At 32.4% G+C, this 20,874-nt stretch overlaps 1 protein-coding gene across 1 annotated transcript; it reads left to right on the top strand.

The window, feature by feature from the left end:
* Window positions 1-7,274: 7,274 nt before the first annotated feature.
* Window positions 7,275-14,985, top strand: Atox1 (Antioxidant 1 copper chaperone). Its single transcript, XM_035357978.2, has 3 exons — window positions 7,275-7,433; window positions 7,756-7,831; window positions 13,562-14,985. The coding sequence occupies exons 1-3, from the start codon at window positions 7,422-7,424 to the stop codon at window positions 13,696-13,698; spliced, it is 225 nt and encodes a 74-aa protein (XP_035213869.1). The 5' UTR covers window positions 7,275-7,421; the 3' UTR covers window positions 13,699-14,985.
* The last annotated feature ends 5,889 nt before the right edge of the window (window positions 14,986-20,874 follow it).

The raw sequence follows: 20,874 nt of genomic DNA, 5'->3' as shown, positions 1-20,874 counted from the left end.
AATTAAAAAAATACCATATCTTACAGTACAGTAGAACCCAGTTGTCAGAGCACTGCTACATGCTAAGATCAAGTAAAATTAAAACTTTCTGTTTATTTATTTAACTATTATTTAATTATTAGAATGATAGGATTTTTTCACCAAGTCCTAACAAATTCAAATTAAGAGTTTAACTAAAATGTTATGTAATTATATTTTTGTCATTAAAAATGTAGTTCAGTATATTCAGTTTAGAATTACTTCTCACCAACAGGCACTAAAACATTATATATTTAGATATACAATATTCTAGAAGGCATTCTAAGTAAAAGTAAAGTAATTTTGACACTGTTACTTATAATTTAAGGTAAATATGTGAAATTATATTCATGAAATAATGCATAATTTATAAATGACATTAATTTGAAATGAAGTTTATACATATTATATCGTACTGAGTAGCTATAGGTAGGTATAGTATATCTGTATAGATATAGATATACTATATGATATGATACGATACTATTAAGATACTGGTAGGTATAGTATATATTGGAATTTTCAGGACTTTGATGATTCTCGATTTTATATTAGAATTTAAATCTAGTAAGATGACGTATAGAAATTATAATTTAAAAATATGAAATTGTGCATAAATATAATGAAACATTTATGACCTTAAGAGAATCAAAATTGACAATTTGTTTTAATGTTTCTTTTGTTAAACGCTTCTTTTAGTGGTAAAGTCTTTTTTTTTTTTTTTTTTTTTTTTTGTGCTATTACGTTCTTCATAATTTTATAGATAGACATAATTTCTTGTTCAGTTTCAGAGTTTCATTGTTCAAGTAATTGCAGTGTTGGGAATTCTCAGTATATTATCAATCAATCTTTTTTATCTCAACAATCTGTTTGACATTTTTTCACTTTTGGTAGCCATATTTTCAGTAGTTAAAACTTAATACTGATTTCACCATCTATTACTTGATTGATGATTGGGGTATTGTCATCACAATGGAAAGTTCCTTTTATATGATTTTGATTTATTATCATTTCTCCACATTTATTTACAAAATTTGTTAGTTGGAAAACTTAACCTTTTACTTGTAATATCAGAATACTTTCAAATTCGTGGATATTATCATTATCACCACCACCATGAAATACCGTAGCTGGCCATAATTAATACCAAGCATTTAAAATGATATCTGTAGACATGGCCCCTATGACCTTGCTGTGCTCTACACAGCAGATTTGTTAAAATACATTAAAAATTCTTGAGTGGTCTAATCAGTGTTTGAAAATTTATCACAGATTTTAAAAAAGCTACTTTATAACTTGAATTTCAACCCAGAGAGCATTTTTATATCCATTGGCTGATTGATATATGTACAGTTTGGTGTAAAGAAGAGATATTACTTTTTATTAATTCTTTAAGTGAAATATGAGCCAAATGATTGTCTGTAATCAGGACAATTTTTCCATCATCTGTTTAAGCCACCGAGCCTTGGGCATAAAATGATTTTCAGACCAATCATTCATTTATGGTTGTGTCGCCCATGCTTTTTTATTTGAATGATAAATGACAGGGGAATATTTATTCTTTTAAATACCCAAGCTCATATATATATATATATATATATATATATATATATATTTTCAATTACGAAAAGTTTAGATTTGTGCGTTTCTGCAGCATTTGCACATGCCACAATCATCAGTCTTGCTTGGGAGTATATGAAAAAGGAGGTGAAGCCTGGATTATGCAAAGGTCACCAAAGTGTTTCAGGCCACATGATGCCAGAAAGGAGCAGATTTATAAGAATTATAAATTTGTTCTGGGAATAACTTTTCACTGTTAATGAGTTTGATGACTTTACACTAAGTTTTTAAATCCATTCCCTCATGAAACTTTTTGGTTTGAGTCATTAGATTTGAATCCATTAACGTCATGTCCTTGCTGCGATCACTCATCACTTTGTCATGATTGTCACTTTTAGCATAACAAATGATGTTATGCTAAAAGGGAATTTTAGGTTAACAAATTTCCCCAGTGTTCAATGTGAGTAGGGTGTCAGAATCCAGAAAAAATTTTTAAGTTTTTTTCCGATGGCAGATTCCTCCTATAACTGTCAGACAAATATGTTTTTATCCATTTTTTGCTTGATTGATATCGAAACATACTTTCACTTGATCCTGCTAAGAGCTCCAGAATTAGAAATTCTTTTCAACATAATTGAAAGTTCAAAACCCTTGATTTTGATAAAATAGCTGTAATAATAGTAGCCTGCAAAAAGTAATAAGCAGGATCAAATTAGGAAGGTAAGAAAGAGTGCAATTTGTTACATAACCATTCTTTGGAATCTAATCTTTTCTTTTCCACACTGTTAATGTTAACAAAAGAAAACCTGCATGAGCAGCACCTCACTGCAAACAAATATGTCAAGGGACTTTTTGTTTCAGTTATATAAAAGGTGCCCCATCTACTCAAAGGTTGTTTCAGTTATATAAAAGGTGCCCCATCTACTCAAAGGTTGTTTCAGTTATATAAAAGGTGCCCCATCTACTCAAAGGTTGAAAGTTGGTCATAGTATGCTTCTCTAGCCAGCAGATGTTTGAAAGTGACATATGTGAATTTCAGTTAGTCTGGAAAAAAATCACTTTTCTAACACCCCAGGTTTTGTTAGTTGGAATTTATTAAATTCTCCATTCTCAGATATTGTAAGGAAAAACATTATTATTCTTTCAATGCTGTAGATATTGGACTTCTGGATTCCAAACTCAATATTGCATATTGTGCCATATATTAGAACTTTTTCATTCTCTGAAGCAGTTGCGGCAGAAAAATTCTATGATATCGAATTCCTTTAAATTGGCTCTTTTGTCGTGTTTTCTTCACATGTGCAGTTTAGTTTTTCGGACATTTCCCAAGGAAACCAAAGTGTATATGTGCACAATTAGAGATGCAGAGTACTTATTTACCCGCCACCCAGACAGTATAGTGGTTAGGGGATCCTACTGCAATACTAAAGGACTCAGACTCAAATCTCGGAGAAGGCATGGATGTTTGTAAATGTGCAGCATTTTTGCAGTATGGGGCCACTCTAAATATGTGGTGAGTTGAAAGTAATTTCGTGTGGTTTGGTGGTGGGGGAGATGGGTAGGAGACCGTCGACCACCCCCGGGCTCCTCTGCGTCAAAATTGCTGTCGAAATAGAAGTCGAACCTCCTTTAGGCTCTGGCAACCATTATTCCATGAAGTAGACGGACAGGACAACAACAGCTTATTTACCCAATAACTTTTACACAAGATTATTTTGAACACTTCTTGCTTTTTCTAATGCCATCAAAATGATGGCACTAGACTGAATTGGTATATGACATATGTTTTTCCTTTTTCATAACTGGTTAAAATTTTATAAATTTATGTAGAAAAGTAAAGAAAAGTCGTAAATCTTCAACAGTTTGAACCCAAAAAATAAAGATGGTCCACTCAAAAAAAATAACGCAGTTGTGAAAATGGCAATAGTCATCTTTCTAGTTTTCAGTGTAAAAAAGATGTGATGATAACCTAAATAAGTCTGTATGGTTCAAATATAGGTTGGCACTGTTTATCAGCTGTGTAACATATAAACATTAAGGGCAAAGTTATTATTTGGAACATATATGACTGGAGCAGTAGAAATGGCATTAAAACCCTAGGTGCCTAGGCATGAGGCCTTACCCTTAATCAAACACAATTTGACTTGCGAATTGCCAGAGAATAACATACATAGTATGCAAGCCGTGAGATTAGGAGATCATATGGTAGGACAAAGCTCGTAACAGTTTGTTAAATAGAAGCAGATGAATAGTGACTAGTAAATGATGAAAAGCAGAAACATAATGATGCATTCTACAGGTTCGTAGATTTGACATTTGATTTGGAATCAAAGCACAATTTATTCTTCAGTATTACACAGGGGAGCTCCAGACACGTTTACAGCCATAGAAAAACTACAATACACATCCTGAAACAATCAGCAACGCAGCCTTCAGGCAATCAAGCTATAATGGTGAAAACAGCTTCACGGTAAAGTACTAAAATACAGTTCTCGACTTAATGGCTGATCGCAACTCTCACGTACTAAAGGTACACGATAAACTCAAGATAGACTGCTACTCTACGAACAGGCTTTTGTACTTTGAATATAGCTTTCGACTTGCCTTCCAGAACATTCTGAGGTAAACCGGTAAGAATTCGTTCTAGGATGTTCTCCCTCTTTCTATGGCATGTCGTTGATTTCGTCGCGATTTGGGGGGGGTCATTTCGCAACACTGCCCCCTCCCAAGGACTGCACGTCCCAGGCAGTACAATCCTTGGTCAAAATGTAAGAAAAAAAAATGGAGTAAGAGAAACAAATATTTACAAGTAACTACGAACAAGCAGCATACAGATATTATGTAGGAAAATTTGTGGGGTTCCAACGTTTTATCTAACAGTTAAATGTGTAAGAAACTCGTAAACACTTAAATGAATAATCACTTTAGTTCAGAAACAGAAGCGTAAAACTCAAGAAGGGCTAATTACCCTTTATTTCTCAAAATAAGAATTTACAGATGGCTCTTTCTCAGAGCGTACAGCAAAGCCTCCATTTGGGCTTGAACTCAAAGTAATAAGAAATAAAACTTAACTAAGGCTTTAACTTAAGGATATAGCAGAAGTTATAAAAAATTTCTAAGTATTTGGCTCCGAAATATTAACTAAGCTGGCGAAGCTATCAAGGGCCTGAAATACGGTCGATCGAGCGTAGTAATAGCTTAGAGAGAGAGAGTAACCAAAAGGCGAACGCGCGCTAGTCGGAAACCCTGGCTCTTTAACGAAGTCAGTGGAACTTCGACTTAAATACCGCTCTTACTGACATTAAACGCGATTCTAAAAACACATTCTAGTAGGAAATTGTAAGCTGAAATTAGGAAGGGCAGGAAAGCAGCTTTAACTAAAGATAACTGTTAAACGTAGGATAAACCTTACATCTTTACCCACCAGAATTTAATTACTCGAAGAATAAGGTCTCAAAACGACCTTGTTTGAGAGTATCAATTCTAAAAACTTCTTAAACTTGAATGTTAACTTTCTAACACTGTGCATTTTCAATCTGTTTCATCATCAAACTTTTCTGTTTAGGGCCAAAAGATCTAAAGCTAGACTAAAACTAAGAAAAATTATTTACAATTTTCACAGTTTGACTGGGAACAATCATCTGCTGCTTCTTGCATTCGAACATGCTATTCAATCTTGGTCCTTTCAAATTATCTGGAAGGAAACAGTATTAGTATATCTTTTACAAAAATTTCCAATTATCTTAAAATTACGCTCTATTGAACTTCTTTGGCCCTCAAACAGTTTTCATTCATACGTATTTTAAACCCTTCTTCCCCCCACGCTCTCCAGATTTTGTATTGAATGAACTAAGCGTGCCGTTGTTGTGTTACCGCGAATACACGCTATCACTGAACATCATCTACCATTTGCTAAAACTTGACATTCTAGATCTTAGAAAACTCTCTAAACACAAAACTACACCTAACGTGCTAAAAGAGAGCTTGATTTAAACTTTTAAGCGTTGGCTGGAGAGCCTAACTTTAAACACATTCATTTATACAAAATTTTTCACTTGTACTTTGACCAAAGTTTACGTTTTGTACCAGTTTAATTTTACAGTACTTTACAACTGACATTTAAAATTTTTATTTTCAATACATTTTAACGTATAACATTTTTAAATTCCTTTTACATCATAGTTGTTGCTATACCAGTGCTGGATCTTGCATTTTTCCTAGGCGGGACAAAAACTTAAAACTGCCGCTCTCACCCACCTTCCTTAAGTTTCTCTAACAAATTTAAATTTTTCAAATAAACATGGAAATACTTAGGGTTTGATATAAAATGTAAAGTACATTTTATAGTAAGAAATTCTTTATATGCCATTTTTGTTATAAAAGAAATATGCATAACTAATGATTTAGTTTCTTAACATCGAAAACCATGTAAAAGATTACATTGCTACTAATAATCGCTGCGTAGGATCATCACCCCCAGACAAGTAAAAGATTGTCTTGATGTTTTGAACCCAAAAAAGCTCGTAACAAACCAAGGAGTTTATAGATTTCCCGAAGCATAATATTTTGGAAAATTTGGATATGTTTCCTGTTAGTAATTGCTGCTGCGCCCCACACGAGACTTGCATAAGTCAGAAGAGGCCTTATCATTGATTTATAGAACAACATCTTGTTTTTCGTGGATCTTGTTTTTCGCGTTTTCTAGCAAAAAAAACCAGTAATTGGGATTTGACAGCCTTCGCATTGGAAATTGTTTTTCGAATGTGAGGTTGCCAAGTTAATTTTCAATCAAGTATGACTCCTAGATACTTATAAGTAGGAACACAGGGAATTGGTTCTCCGAAGAATAGCAAGTTGGGTAAATTGGGGCGAGTTCGTCGGATAAATAAAATGGCGGCACATTTCGCGACAATAATTTTGATCTTCCACAGTCCGAGCCAGAGCTCTAGACTTGAAAGATAATTCTGCAGTGCAGAGATTACCGTGGTGGTGTTGGAATGTTGAGGGATGATGGCTGTGTCGACAGCATATATTAAACATCTGGCGATAGTAAACTTCCCTGAGAGACGCCGGCATAGATTGGGTGGAGAGATGAGTATTCGTGGCGAACTCGCATTCGAAAGGATCTACCTGTTAAGTACGAGTTAAGAATTTTAATGTCGGGAAACCAAAAGGTCGCCAAAGTAGCGATAACAAAAATCTGGCGATTATTTAATTAAAATTATTCTTTAATATTAAATATAGCAGTATTCATCGCTACTAAAATACAAGAGATTTAATTATAAATAAAACGTTAAGAAAAAAGTATGGGTTACCTGCAGCGCTCCTAGAAGCACCAAAGTTCGATAGCCGGAACACAACCTGCGATTTCGCAGGTTAATCGCGGCAAATAAAGCAAGTTGGAGTTGGAGAAAAATATGGGGCGGAAATGAAAACTTAAAATTAGAAAATATAGCTTGAAAAACTGCGAAACTCTTGTTGTTGTTTACATTGAAAACTTTACAACCATAATAAGCTGTTTCTCCCTTTTTTGGCTCCGAATATTAATAATACAGTTTTTGAATAATAATTTATGATAGCTTGGGAAAAAATTGTGACTCTTATTAAAAATACAACAAAATTTCACTTTTACGTAAACAATACTGTGTAGTTGAAAATGGCACATTTGAAAGCAATCATAATTTACTCAATTACTTTGGCAACACATGTATTCTAGTTTTGTTTATGATAAGGGTGAACGATGAATGAGTAATTAATTGAATTGTGATTATCTGGCAGTCCAGAGTTTGATACACTTTGAGATTTCTTAATCAATTTTTTTTCTCCTTCCTTGGTGTAGAACTATGGCGGCGCAGGTATATTATTTAATTTTTTAAATGTATATGAATTAAAATTTTTACGTATTTGCAGACAAGTTTTTGTTTATGCGTTTTAGATTTTTGTTCTCCCCTTTTTATATTTTTTTACTTTAACTAACTTGCACTAATACTTGCGCTTAATTCTCTTAATCATAAGATCATTTAGATAAAAATGTTTCATTGAAATTTAAAATCTTGCACTGTAAATACACTGTGTTAATCTTGGAGAAGTGGAGCATTTTTCAGTTTTTAACTCAGCTGATTCACCGGTAAGCTGTGTGTGTGTATGTTATTAAATTTTGTATTGATTTTTATTCAGGTACATGAATTTTCTGTTGAAATGACTTGTGAAGGATGCTCAGGAGCTGTGAGCAGAGTATTGGGAAAACTAAAAGGTATTTATTATCTAATTCTATGTGACAGAAAACCCAGATTCCAAACTATCTATCCTGTTACAAAATTAAACATGAAGAAGTAAGCTAAATAATATCTAAACAACATTGAGGATGAGGTTAACTTTCAGATGATGTTCTTTGTCTGTTAAGTAATTTATTGTAGTGATAATTTTTGTAGGAAATGTCCATATGCCACAAACTGTATAAGGGTACGCTAACTGTAAGGATGTGTATAGATGATTTAATGAAACTTTACTGTATGGTAGATATTGTCAGTTAATGATTAGATGAGTTAATAAGATTATCCTGTATACTATTGGGCATCATCAAAATGCAGGTCATCAAAGTAAAATTAATATGCAGTAAAATCTTGACTTTCTGGATAGTTGAACATATACAACTCGCAGCAGAAAAGCCATGTGAATGGAGAAAGAAATTTCCATTCTTAAAATTTTAAAAGTCATCTTAATTAATGGCTTGAATATCAAAAACTTGCATGTAAAATTATGTAGAATTTTTGGGAGAAATGCATTTTGTACATAAAATCCAACGTATTTTGTAAATCTTCAGCATATGAAGTTAAAACATTTTATCCAATTATAAACTGCCATTGATCATGAAATTTGGCAAAGATGCCACAAAACTTGCTCCAGTCATTCTAATAAAAGCTGGGTAATTAATCAGAGTAGATAAAGGATTACTTTGCTGTTAGACTAAAAAGATCTGTAAAACATGTAACATTTTACCAATATGACTTTCGATCAATTGTAATAAATATTGGTGAAAGCAATTTCTGTTGGACTATTTGGAGTTAAGTACACTCCTTCCAAGTTCCAGTCTATGCAGCGATCTTGTTACTGTCTGCCTATCACAAGAATACCTTTCACCAGAATGTGTGTAGCTTTTGTCATAGAAGCAAGCCTTAATCCATTTTTCTTAGAGGTGTTGTGAAGAAATGCATTTAAATTTGTTATGATGACTATTTTGAAGGATGTTTCAAGCAGTTTTTTATTAAATTTGTTATGTTTATTATTTATTGAGGATTTATGAGAAATATGTAAACGGTTTTCTTCTAAAATATGTGTTACAATATTATTTTGAAGCAGAAAAAACTAACTATAAAACTTTCTCCTGACTCGTTCCTCCTTTAAATGTATAAGGCTTATTACTATAGTGATTGCCTATATTAAACATGCTTGTGGGATTAGTTATTGCAATAGACAAACCAAAGATCTGTTGTGAACTTTAATATTTCTCATGCATTCATAGTAACTCCCCACTTTTCTTGTGTATTCTATTCCATGGACAAATTGGCTGATTAATGGCAGAGTGGTAAAGTTGCTGAACATTAGTAGTTTGACCTGGGTTCGATTTTAGGCAAGCAAGCTGTCTTCAATTGGTGTTTTTGTAGTTTTCTTTATGTGTAAAATGGATATGAGCGGATTTTCCTTAGAATGTCCTGCACTAAGGCAACCTCTCCTTGGGCAGATAGCCCTTATGTGCTTTGCCATAATCATATAAACCTAACCAAAGACAAATCTGTGGAATAATATGATGGATATGATGTTTGGGGGTGTGTAAGCAATGTCTTCTGAAAGAGAGCAGTGTGATTATATTCACATTTTAGAAGTTATCAGTAGGTTTCAAGAGACCTTGCTTTATAATACCTTTAAAAGTCTCATTTGCTTAATTTTGCATTTAGAAAGAATGTTTAAAAGAAGAAGGAAGAAAAAGTGTGAATGCTAGATAGTCAGGATTTAACTGTATTAAATAACTGGAAGAAGTAATGATAATGTTATTGTTAAAATTTGCATTTCCTTACTTTCTTACACTTTTTATTTTGAGATCAGTACTGAATTCATCTGTGGAAATAATTGAATTGATTTAGTGATTCATTGATTATGGCAACATCTCAAGCTGTTTTAATCTCTCAGTAATTTTATATTGGAATTTGATTACAGATAAACTGTCTTGTTATCAATGATTTTATAAGGATTCTACTATTTTTAGCAGTTTTTAGTTTAAAACAGGGTAATAAATCTTCTAAAATTTTATATTAAGTAAGAAGAGATTTCTGAGGAATTATAAACAAAAATTTGGAATACTTGTTGTAAGAAGAACACATACCAGTTAAGTGTTTAAAAATATAGGTATAATAGCAGAAGATGTCAGAGCTCGAATAGAACTCATATAAGATGCAAAATTCTTCAGTAAATAGAAATATTTTATCTTAGAACTTAGGCCATTTAAAATTACTGAATGGCTATGATAACAACTGAAGGAAGTGGAATATACTAAATGAATAAAACTATGCATGATTTAAAAAAATATTATCATATCATCATATTTTTAGTTTCAGGTAAATGAAAAAAAAAAAAAAAAAAAAAACAGCTGTTTTGATAAGGGAATTAGCAACCAAAGGAAGTAACAGAAAATTGTGAAATTCATAGGAAAATGATAATTCTGAAACAGAAGTCATTAATCTGAGAAAAGCAGCATATTTCAGTTTAATATTGATATCAATAATATGTATGAATTTCTTTTTTTTTTATGGAAAATTTAAACTTTTGTTTTACTTTGAATGAACCGTTAGGTCACGAGGGAGTAATACATAAACATTTAAGTCAGATAAAAATCTAGTCATAATTTAAATTTTTTAAATGTTTGAATAGCATTTTTTACTGCAAGATTTAAAAAGTTCTTAGAACATGAATATGTCAAGAAAATATATAGAAATAAATCTTACACACTTCCTATTATTTCTCTTCTTCTCTCTTTTTTTTTTTTTTTTTTTAATTTTTGTTAGAAAAGTCAAAAAGTTACTAAATTAAATTTCTTTCATGTCTTCTATATCAGTTTTAATTAGTTAATAGCCTAAAAGGACTAACAGTTTTCTGTTGATTCACTGTGACTGAATTGTTTTGCTTTTCATTTGAATCTGTTGCCTTTCAGCAAAAAGTAGGGTATTTATTTTTCAAATTTTATTTCCCTGATATTGATTAATGAGCTAAACTATTTAAAAGCAATGGATGTAGTTCTTAAAAGTACTATTATCTTTTTAAAGTTTTTGATTGAATTGATGTAACAAAAAAAATGCATTTATTTCATGATATATCTAATTACAAATGTTACCGTATAAACCCGCGTATACGTCAATATCGCGTATAAGTCGACCCCCCACTTCGACATAAAAAATTCGTAGAAAATAAGAAACCCGCGTATAAGTGGATCCCTTACTTCCGAAATCGATCGAGAAACTTCGAAAAAATTTTTTTAAGTACTACATTTATTCAAAATCATCTGAGAAAAAAAAAGTAAATATACGATAAAAAATACCTTGGTAAATAAGCAAAATCAAAATCCTTCTTCTAGAATTTGTTCCGGAAATTATAGAATTCTAGAATTAAAATTCTAGAATTTGTTCCGGAAAAGATTCGCGTACGTAAAATCTATCTGCATTTTCACTTTTTAAAAGTTAAAAGAAATATTCAAAACTGTTCAGTTATTGTGTGGGCTATTTTTTTTAATTTTGACATGTACGCCTGTTAACAAAAGAATTTCATGAATGAACAATAACTATTATAAAGACTTATACGTACGTAAAAACTATCTGCATTTCTCTTTTCTTGGAGTGTTGGCGAAACTTTTTTATTGCTCGATATTGATCTTTTGTTCGGGGGCCAAAAATTGTTTGGTTTAATCGAAACTTACTCTAGTTAAAGTAGGAAACTCTGTGATTAGTTCGTCACATAATTTAAGTCATGAAATTACTTCAAGTAAGTGACTTATAAGTCGTCCAATTTGAGTGCGGGAAGAAAACTACTGCATTATATAAAGAAATTTTTGAACTTCCTATTCTTTTAATTTTTTATGGTCCTGCGTATAAGTCGACCCCCCATTTTGAAGTCTTTTTTTTTTGTCCAAAATATCTCGACTTATACACGGGTATATACGGTAAATATTTTTATAGAATTACGTTACATTTTTTTCACTTTTCAGATATACATTGTTTCATGTTAGTCCTAATATATATTTATTAGCCTATAAAATGTTTTATTGTTCCACCTGGGTCATTTCTGTCTACTGATAAACTATATTAAACTTTAGAAGGGCCCTTTTGGGTAACTGTTAAAATCTGAACCCTTTCAGACTTTTTTAACTTCACTTTCTTTTAAAATTTTTGTTATAGTTTTTTTTTTTAATTATAATTTTTTTTTAATTTTTAATGTTTTTATTGTGTTTTTATTATTTTAATCTCTGTTTTGTTTTCATGGTATTAGTACAATTTTTTATTCTTTTTGTTGTTTATTTAGACTATTTAAAGGAAATTTGACATTTGTTTACGTTTATATTTATTTAGCCTGTTTAAAGGACATATTTCTAGCTGGCAATGCAGAATTTTTTTTATCCTTGATGAAGAGGTACCATATGCAAGTCTCCTACAAAATATTTTGAGTTTAACTGTTTGAAAATTGACTTCTTTGTATGTTGAAGTTATAAGCCATTAAAACATTAAATTTGGTGATAAGTTGAAAATTTACTAATTTTAAATGTCAAGACAATATTTTTCTACATGTTGTTATCTGAGAAATGTGCAAGATAAAACATTGCTGTGTATGCTTTTAGGCAAAGTATTTTGTACTTGATGCAAAAAGGTGAAGGAGAACTACTATCTCAGAGTAAAAAGTGCTTTGTATTTAGAATGCTATTTTATTACCTACATTGCATCCTCACTGAAGTATTGCAAATTCATTGGTAACTTTGGAGGGCATTCATGAAGTATTGGGAGTTAATTTTCTGCCAAGCTAATTTTCTAAAGGGAAGAGTCATTTTTAAAACAGCAGTGCCCTAAGAATTCCATAGCAGAGCAATCAATCAATAAAATTAAAAAAAAGAAATTTCAGTCATTTTCTGGAAATCCTATAGTATTTTTATGTTGCTTTTTGACCTATGTATACAGCAATGTGTTTCCATTAAAAAAAGTATCAGAGAAAGAAAAAGAAGCTAATACTCACTAACCAACAATAAGTAAAGCAAATAATTATTGTTAGCAAGATATGGCTATCTTAAAACTAATCTCTGACCCACATTCTAACACTTTGCTTGCTATTTTTCACATTGCATTTCCATAAAGTTTGGTCATTTAAGAAATGCAGTTTCCCAGAATGCAAATTTTTCCATTCTGTATTGTTACACAAAATGTCATACGGAAATGTAATGCTTTATCCTTCAGCTGCAAACTCCACACTCCCATTATAATGTTATGAGAAAAACAAATATAATCAGTGAAAAAAAGAAACACTGTTAAAAAAATGACTTTGAATTTAAAAAGTGCAAATCCTTGTAATCAGACCTGTGCTGCTATGATCGTACCCATGTTGCCACATAAATATTTTTGGTAACATTATAAGTTTATTTTGGTAGTACGTTGCTGTGCCTCTTCTTTTTCATAACTTTCATTGCATCCCCACTGAAGTATTGCAAACTCATTGGTGACTTTGGAAGGCATTCAAGTATTGGGAGTTAATATTCTGCCAAGCTAATGTTCTAAGGGCAGGAGTCATTTTTAAAACAGCAGTGCCGATAGGGGTGTGTATAATGAAAAAGCATTGAAAATATTTCACTATTGTTTCAATTATAAAAACCAAATATTAATCTTTATGATAATCTTTCGCATACTTTTTTAAAATTATGACATTTTATAAATAATCACTCTTCTTGATTTTTCAGGTTCTGGTGTTGATGATTTTTCAATTGATTTAGGGAACAAAAAAGTTTTGGTAACTTCATCTCTGCCAGCTGAAACATTAATGGAAACCTTAAAAAAAACTGGAAAGGAGTGTTCATATATTGGTGTTAAAGCTTGATATGCTTTCGATTATTTTGTACTTACGTTTTAAAACTTCCTTTTTTGTGTATTTTGCAGAGCTGATATGTGTTTATGTAAAGATATGTTCCTTTCTTATAAAATCCTGTTGTGATAAATGAATTTCAGCATTTATAATGAAGTTTTATGTGAGATAAGATATGACTATAAATATATATGCATCATAAAAATATATTTTTCTATTGACAACATCTTTATGTAGTACTGTTATTAAGTTCAGAACACTTAAATTAAAACATATTCGTACATTATTTCTTTGTTAATAGATCTGTTATATATTGAGCTACATTTGATACACATAATGATGAGTGATAATTCATCTATTATTTGTTTAATTTTCATGTACTGATTAATAAAAATTATTGCAGTAAAACTTTTTTTGACTTATTATATACTGCTAGGGGCTTTGGTTGGCAGGAAGCAGTTTTTGTAATGATAATAGAGTCAGGAATTTAGCTTATGGTGGTATTTTTCTCTTTTAGTAATGCAATCTTCTTAAAAATAATTTTTCCAGCTTATGAAAGTTGAATGCATTAAATTCAGTCCTTGCAAAATGTAACTGATATGAACCCTGTTGTTCTCACGGTAATTAATCTGTTGTTAAATTAGATCTGTTTCCTTGATATTAGTTTTACCCTCTCATTTACCATCTATCTGCACCTGTGTTGCCATTCCACAATATTATTCCTTGTAATGATGCATCATTTCATTGTATGGGAATTGGAATACAAGAATACCTCGCTTAGTACTGTTAATTGTTTATTCTAAGATATTACACTAATTGAAACTGCACTGAATGAAACATTATTTTTATAGGAAAATTAGTAATTAGTTCATATCAAATTTTGTTAAAACGAAAATATTTACGCATTTATGTAAGATTAATGGAAAATAACAAAAGTTAAAAAATACAATATGTAATGGAAGATTGAAGATTTTTGTTGTTTGTTTACAGTATCAAAAGGGAAAACATTATTTTTTTTTTAGTTTTTGGTACCACAATTATTATTATTATTATTATTATTTTTTTTTCCTTTTCTTTTTTTCCTTTGTTCATCATGTGAAATTGCATTTAAATGGAATATATGTCGAAACTAATGTAAGTCTCATCATGTTCTTAAAAAACATGCTAAAGGGCTATAGTAGGAAGGCAGTCATTGGAAACTTATTGCCAGATGGAGTTCCTGGTAGTGAGTAACACATTAATATTATTCAAACTAAAGATGTATAATGCTATACTTAATAAAAATGTAGATTTTTATGCCAATTTTTCATTGTGTTTATTTATCATTCCTCCCCTTCATTTTATAATATGTGACTGCAATGCATAAAGTTATTGAAAATTGACTTCTTCGTATGTTGCAGTTATAAGCCATTGAAACTTTAAATTTGGTGATAAATGGTTTTTAAAAACCTCTTAATGTAGTATTTTCTGAATCAGCCATATTATTCTGCTGTGAGCTTTAAATTTGTAGATAAACTTCATAGCTATCTATTAAGCATCTGGAAGCTTAGTAGGTGCCTATGAAGTACATGAATACTTTAATCCAGTGGATAAATTTTACTATTACTGGAATATAAAAATTTAGTTGAGCACTTTTTCTGGCAAGCTATAAGTATCTGTGTGTGGGCAGATAAATACTGTGAGATGGCTGTAACATAACTTCAATTTTGTGTATATGTACTGTTTACTGTTTGGGGTCGATGGAGTTGCATTAGTTGGTCTGTTTCATGTAAGACAAGGGATGTAAGTTCCACAAAGCATCCTATTTTGGGATGGAATTAATACTACAAGCTGAAATCTTGCCAACCCAAACTAATTCTGGAGAGAAAAGTGATTTCAGCTGTCCAAACTTAAAAGGATGAACTATTCAAACTCTCTCCATGATAAATTGTTATCCACCATGTTGAACCCACCCAGAGGGATCTTAAATATGAGCCTAGTTCCTGATAATATCCTTTTCCAGAATGTGTCAGAGCTTGTGTAATTGGTGCTGCCATACTGGATAGCAAACTTCTAGAATTTAGATAAGCTTGGGCAGCAGAATTTAGAAGCTGTAGAGATGGCATCGGGTAGCATAAACCTAATGCTGACGCTACCCAGAACTGATGTGTTTTAAATACAAATTTAGAAAAATATGATAAACAGTCTTAGGAAGGGAACTGTATTATAAGACTACTTCAGACTCAAGAGGCATATTTGATCAAATATTTGTTAGAACATCTCTAAGTATGAGTAAAATATGTTAAATGATCTTTTAATCAAGCCACTAAACACATAGATACTTTGGAACGCTTTCAAATCTTTTATGTTGGGGAGATAAATAAATGAAGATAAGATAAATAAATGAACTATTTCACAAAATTCCTTTTTTATGTAAAAATGTTCGATGGTATACAGGGTGATTCAGAATTCATAATCAATATTTGGTGGGGAGGTAGGGAATAGGAAAAGAAAGAGATTTCACATAGGAATGCATGGACGCATATGCCATGTAGTAGAGCAAAATGCCCCCAGTTCAATGGTGGAAAGAACACATAAAAAGGAAGTAGTAAGGAAAAAAACATTTAATATCTTACATGTAACTTTTCTTTGCATCGGTACTGCTGACCATGTGCTAGAATGCATGACTCACAACGACATTGCGTGGACAACCGGACCTTCTGGAATATGCCTGGCATTTACATGCATATCTGCAAGTTCATTCCACGTATACCGGTTCATGTCACTTCTGCAAAGTCACCTAGTCGAATGACGACTGGCTGCACACATCAAACAGCTGTGCTTATGTATGGAAGTTGTACACACAGCGCCCTCTGCATCACCATGCGTTTGTCTGCGCCCATACTTTCCTATGTGAAATCTCCTTCTTTTCCAATTCCCTACCTCCCCACCAAATATTGATGATGAATTCTAAATCATCCTGTATAGTTTTACTTGACACAAGAATATATATAATTTTAACATGCCTAAGTACACTTGGGTGCAAAATTAAGAAAATTTGCAAATTATATCTTATTTTTACAAAGAGTGTTGAACCAAAAGCACTAATTATGGCACTGAAGAATTATGCGAGAAAAAGGAAAATCTCAATTTCTATGGAACTTCAATCCCCTGAGCCAAGCAAATCCCTTGTAACATATTTTGCAGTATTTAACGAAATAATAGATGAGCTTCTTAGTAACACATAAATTTTATTCTCAGTTCACGGAGATAGATAATTTTATCCGTTACAGCATCACACTTTAGCTTACTTTTACTATTTCTTTCTTGATAAATTTTCAGTCGTCTACTAACTGGTAAAACTTAGTATAATAGTTTTAAATGTTTTCTGACGTTGTTCAGCAACGGTTATGCGATACAAGTATGGCGTTGCCACTCCAATATCAAGGATAATAAATATAATTATTTGTTAAATAATCAAATATTACAACCTTATCATGGGGTGATCCTCAATAATACGCTCACATGGACCCCACACATTGCATCTGTTATCCTGAAGTTCCAAGCTCGTAAAGCTAAACTCTTCCCCTCAATTGCTCGAAACAGCATTCTATCTGCAGCTAACAGGTTACTCATTTACAAATCCGTATTGCGTCCTATGCTTTGCTATGCGTGTCCAGTCTGGGCGTGCACTTGAAAAGGAATAGAATAAGGTTGCAGACAGCCCAGAACTGCATTCTGCGCAGATCGAAGATGCTCCAGAGTACCTTCGTAATAACCGTGTCCACGAGGAACTAAACATTGTTCAACTCAGAACTCGTTACTATTTTCTCGCAAATAGATTCCATGAGAGGCAGAGGTATATAAACAACCCCGTTACTAAATATCTGTTCTTATGATCATATTGATTTAGCAAACTGTAATAGATCTCCACAACTATATAATGTAAAATTGTAATCTTTTGTATTTGTTATACCCTGAGTATCTATATTATTTTTTATATCTCACTTATGCAGTGTTGCTCCTCACCTGTTTATGTAATTACCAAATGCTCCAATTGACTCGTAACTGTCATTCTATTTCTATGTTTCTAGCCAAATCACCAGCCCAGCTTGAGCTGGCTTTTCTGCTGTGCGAATATAAGGTGCTTTCTCATGTTCAATTATCTAATTATTATTACATCTCTGTAAATTCAGTCAGTTACAATCTTTTTTTAGTGCACTCTAGAAACAATTAGGAAAGGCAAACTGTTCTACATGGGGTAGGGTTTTTCGCCCACGTAACCAGGTGACAACACCGCTAGAATCGGAGGTATCGTTAAAATGTAAAACGATAGAACAGATGATCTAAAATTCGGATTTTGGTGCGCTTTTCTGAGCAACTTTGACACCGGCGTTTACAGAACTGAATGCAAATGGCACTGTTTTTAACAGTATACAAACACTGACCATTACTAATGAATAAACTGGTTAAGAGTACCTCAAGGAAGCCTAGAATGCGGAACTTCAAGAATTTTCAGCATGGAAAAGCTCAAATCCAGAGACATATTCAACACTTTTACAAGAACCAATCCACGAAGTAGAAAATGGTCTGAACACTGGACAATCATACTTTCGAATAGTAGCGGTTGAAATTTTGTTAAAGAAACTGTAATGAGCATTACAAGGAGGAGATTCCAAAAAAGGACAAGCCATACGTAGGGACAATCAGTGTGTCATACGAAAAATTACGTCAGTATTTGCAAGAAACTGTTGTTATTTCATGGAGGTAAAGTCATATATAACCAAACAACGAACTAGTATATCCGAAAAGAAAAAGTGTATTAGTATTTTAAGAATGGACTGATTTCTAAACGGAAACTTCTGAATATTTATACGCGAGGCATCCCTAAAGATCCTTCTGTTCATCTTGCACTCTTTGCCGATGACACCGCCATACTTACTAAAGCCTGCGTAGCAATCGCCGTAAGAAACCAATTCCAAAACTATTTCATAAAACTGGAAAAATGGCTCACCCTTTGAAGGATTAAAATTAACACTGATAAAACCAAGGCAATAATTTTCCGTAAGGGAAACATGAAGTACTATCCTCCACCCCCTGAAATATTTTACAAAAAAATAGACTGGACTAATGAAACCAAATACCTTGGAGTCATCCTAGATCAAAAACTTACCTTCAGAACCCACTTCGGCTCCTTAGCACAAAAATTTAAAATCACCTCAGCTACTACTACTTGGTAGAAGAAGCAACTTATCTGCTACAAACAAATTAATTTTATATCGCTCCATACTTCATCCAGCCCTCCTTTATGCAGCTCCGATCTGAGGACATGCAGCTAAAACCAATATTAAACACTTACAAATCCTGCAAAATAAAATTTTACGAGAAATTGTCAATGCTACTTGGTATATACCAAACGCCTATATTCACAGAGACCTTCAAATCGAACCTTTTCAAGAGTATATTAAACGATTAGCGGCCAACTTCTTTCATTCAGTACAAACAACAGCCTTATTAGCACTCTCAGACACTCCCCGCATCCCGATGAAAAACACCCGTATGACATACTACCCACATAAGAATTACAACCTCAATTGACTCATTCACGCTAAATTGACTCTGCGGTCTATCACCCGCTGTCACCTACATCTTGTAACGACACAGACCCCCCCCCCATTCGCAGCCACTAGCGCGGACCTGACTCTCTTTCTGCCCCTCCCACACCTCCTACTACACAATACGTTTTTTTCCAGATTGTTATCAGAAGCCGAGTAAAAAGCTGTTTCTACATCTTGACACTCGAGAATAAAATACGAAATGTGTGAAAATGTGGTTTGACAGGAATTAAAAATGTTGACAGGAGCATTCTTCAATTTTCCTTCAAGGATTCAAACCGTTCCTTCAACAGCAACCAAACTTCCGATCACATGTTAATCAGACTACTCTTGCAACCCGACCAGTATGATTTAGCTTTTCAATTGATACGGAAACTTCATCATTTCCACAGAAGTATCGTTATCGTTGGATTTATTGTTCGTTAATTTTGTGATTTTGCGTGCTTGAACTGAATAATGCCTTATATTTTGCACCTGACTTAAACAAAGTCAGGTCTTTTTGTAAACTTATATTTACACACCATACGGAAAACTAAAGGTACTTGAAAGACAGTTCTAAATGCCATATATTTTTAGAATCTTTTCTCAGTAACTTGAAAAGGTTAGATTGGTTTGACGTTTCATTTATTTGGAACTGAAGCTATTAATGCGTTTAATTGCTTCGATAATGAAAGAGAACAATACAGATAGATTCAAAAGGGCTAATCTAGTTTGAAAAAACTTGGAAAATTCATAAATGCATGTGACAGTTTTTAAGTATAGAATAGAAGTTTTTGTTTTTAAATTCTTATATGCATAAATCATTGTTAACTCTTAACTCAATATTTCTGGGTGAAAAATTTAGTTAAGAAGGAAATTAGAATCTTGGTTTCATTACTGAATTAGTTGCTCCAGATCTGCAAATTACACTGCAAGTAATACGATTAACTAAATCTAATTATAAATAAAATTATCAAAATCAATTCGGAATTCATACATAGAGACTTAAGAAGTCAAAAATACTTTGGAAAATTTATTTGATATCATACCATAGTCTGTGTTTACCACCTATCTATCAAATCTTCATCTTTCTTGAGGAGTAAAATTTCTCTACAGTCCACCTATCCTACAGAAACTAGTTTATTGCAAACCAAGACCAACTATACTCGGGGTTTGTCAAATTGCGTTGAATATCAGGTGCCCAGATTTCAGGGAGATTCGCAAAATTAGTCGCTAGATGGCGCTCGTACCCTGCTATCCTCCGGCTATTCACTTTGTTTTGTTGCTCATTTATAACAAAAAATACACACTTTGATACTATTGTTATTATTTTGGCATGCACCCGTTCTGTAGTTTCAAAACATGTGAAAAAATTTGTCCTTATATGAATATCCATGAATCCTCTGAAAAAAAGAATTTTCAAGAGGCATAGCATCAAACAGGTAAATTGCCATTTTATTTTGTTGTTATTAATTAATATTAGACGAAAATTAAGTTTTTCCGTTGTACCTGTTTTTAATTATTTTAAAATTATTTTGCTTACAGAATAACTGTATATTTGTACATTTGGCCTTCCTAAAACCAAGGTCAAAGTCAAAAGTGAAGCCAGAAAGCATGG

Source organism: Stegodyphus dumicola, chromosome 3 (genome assembly GCF_044657685.1).
Source record: "Stegodyphus dumicola isolate Sdum_Otavi_A_Nest chromosome 3, ASM4465768v1".
Taxonomy (NCBI): domain Eukaryota; kingdom Metazoa; phylum Arthropoda; class Arachnida; order Araneae; family Eresidae; genus Stegodyphus; species Stegodyphus dumicola.
This window is presented reverse-complemented; position numbering and strand designations above follow the sequence as displayed.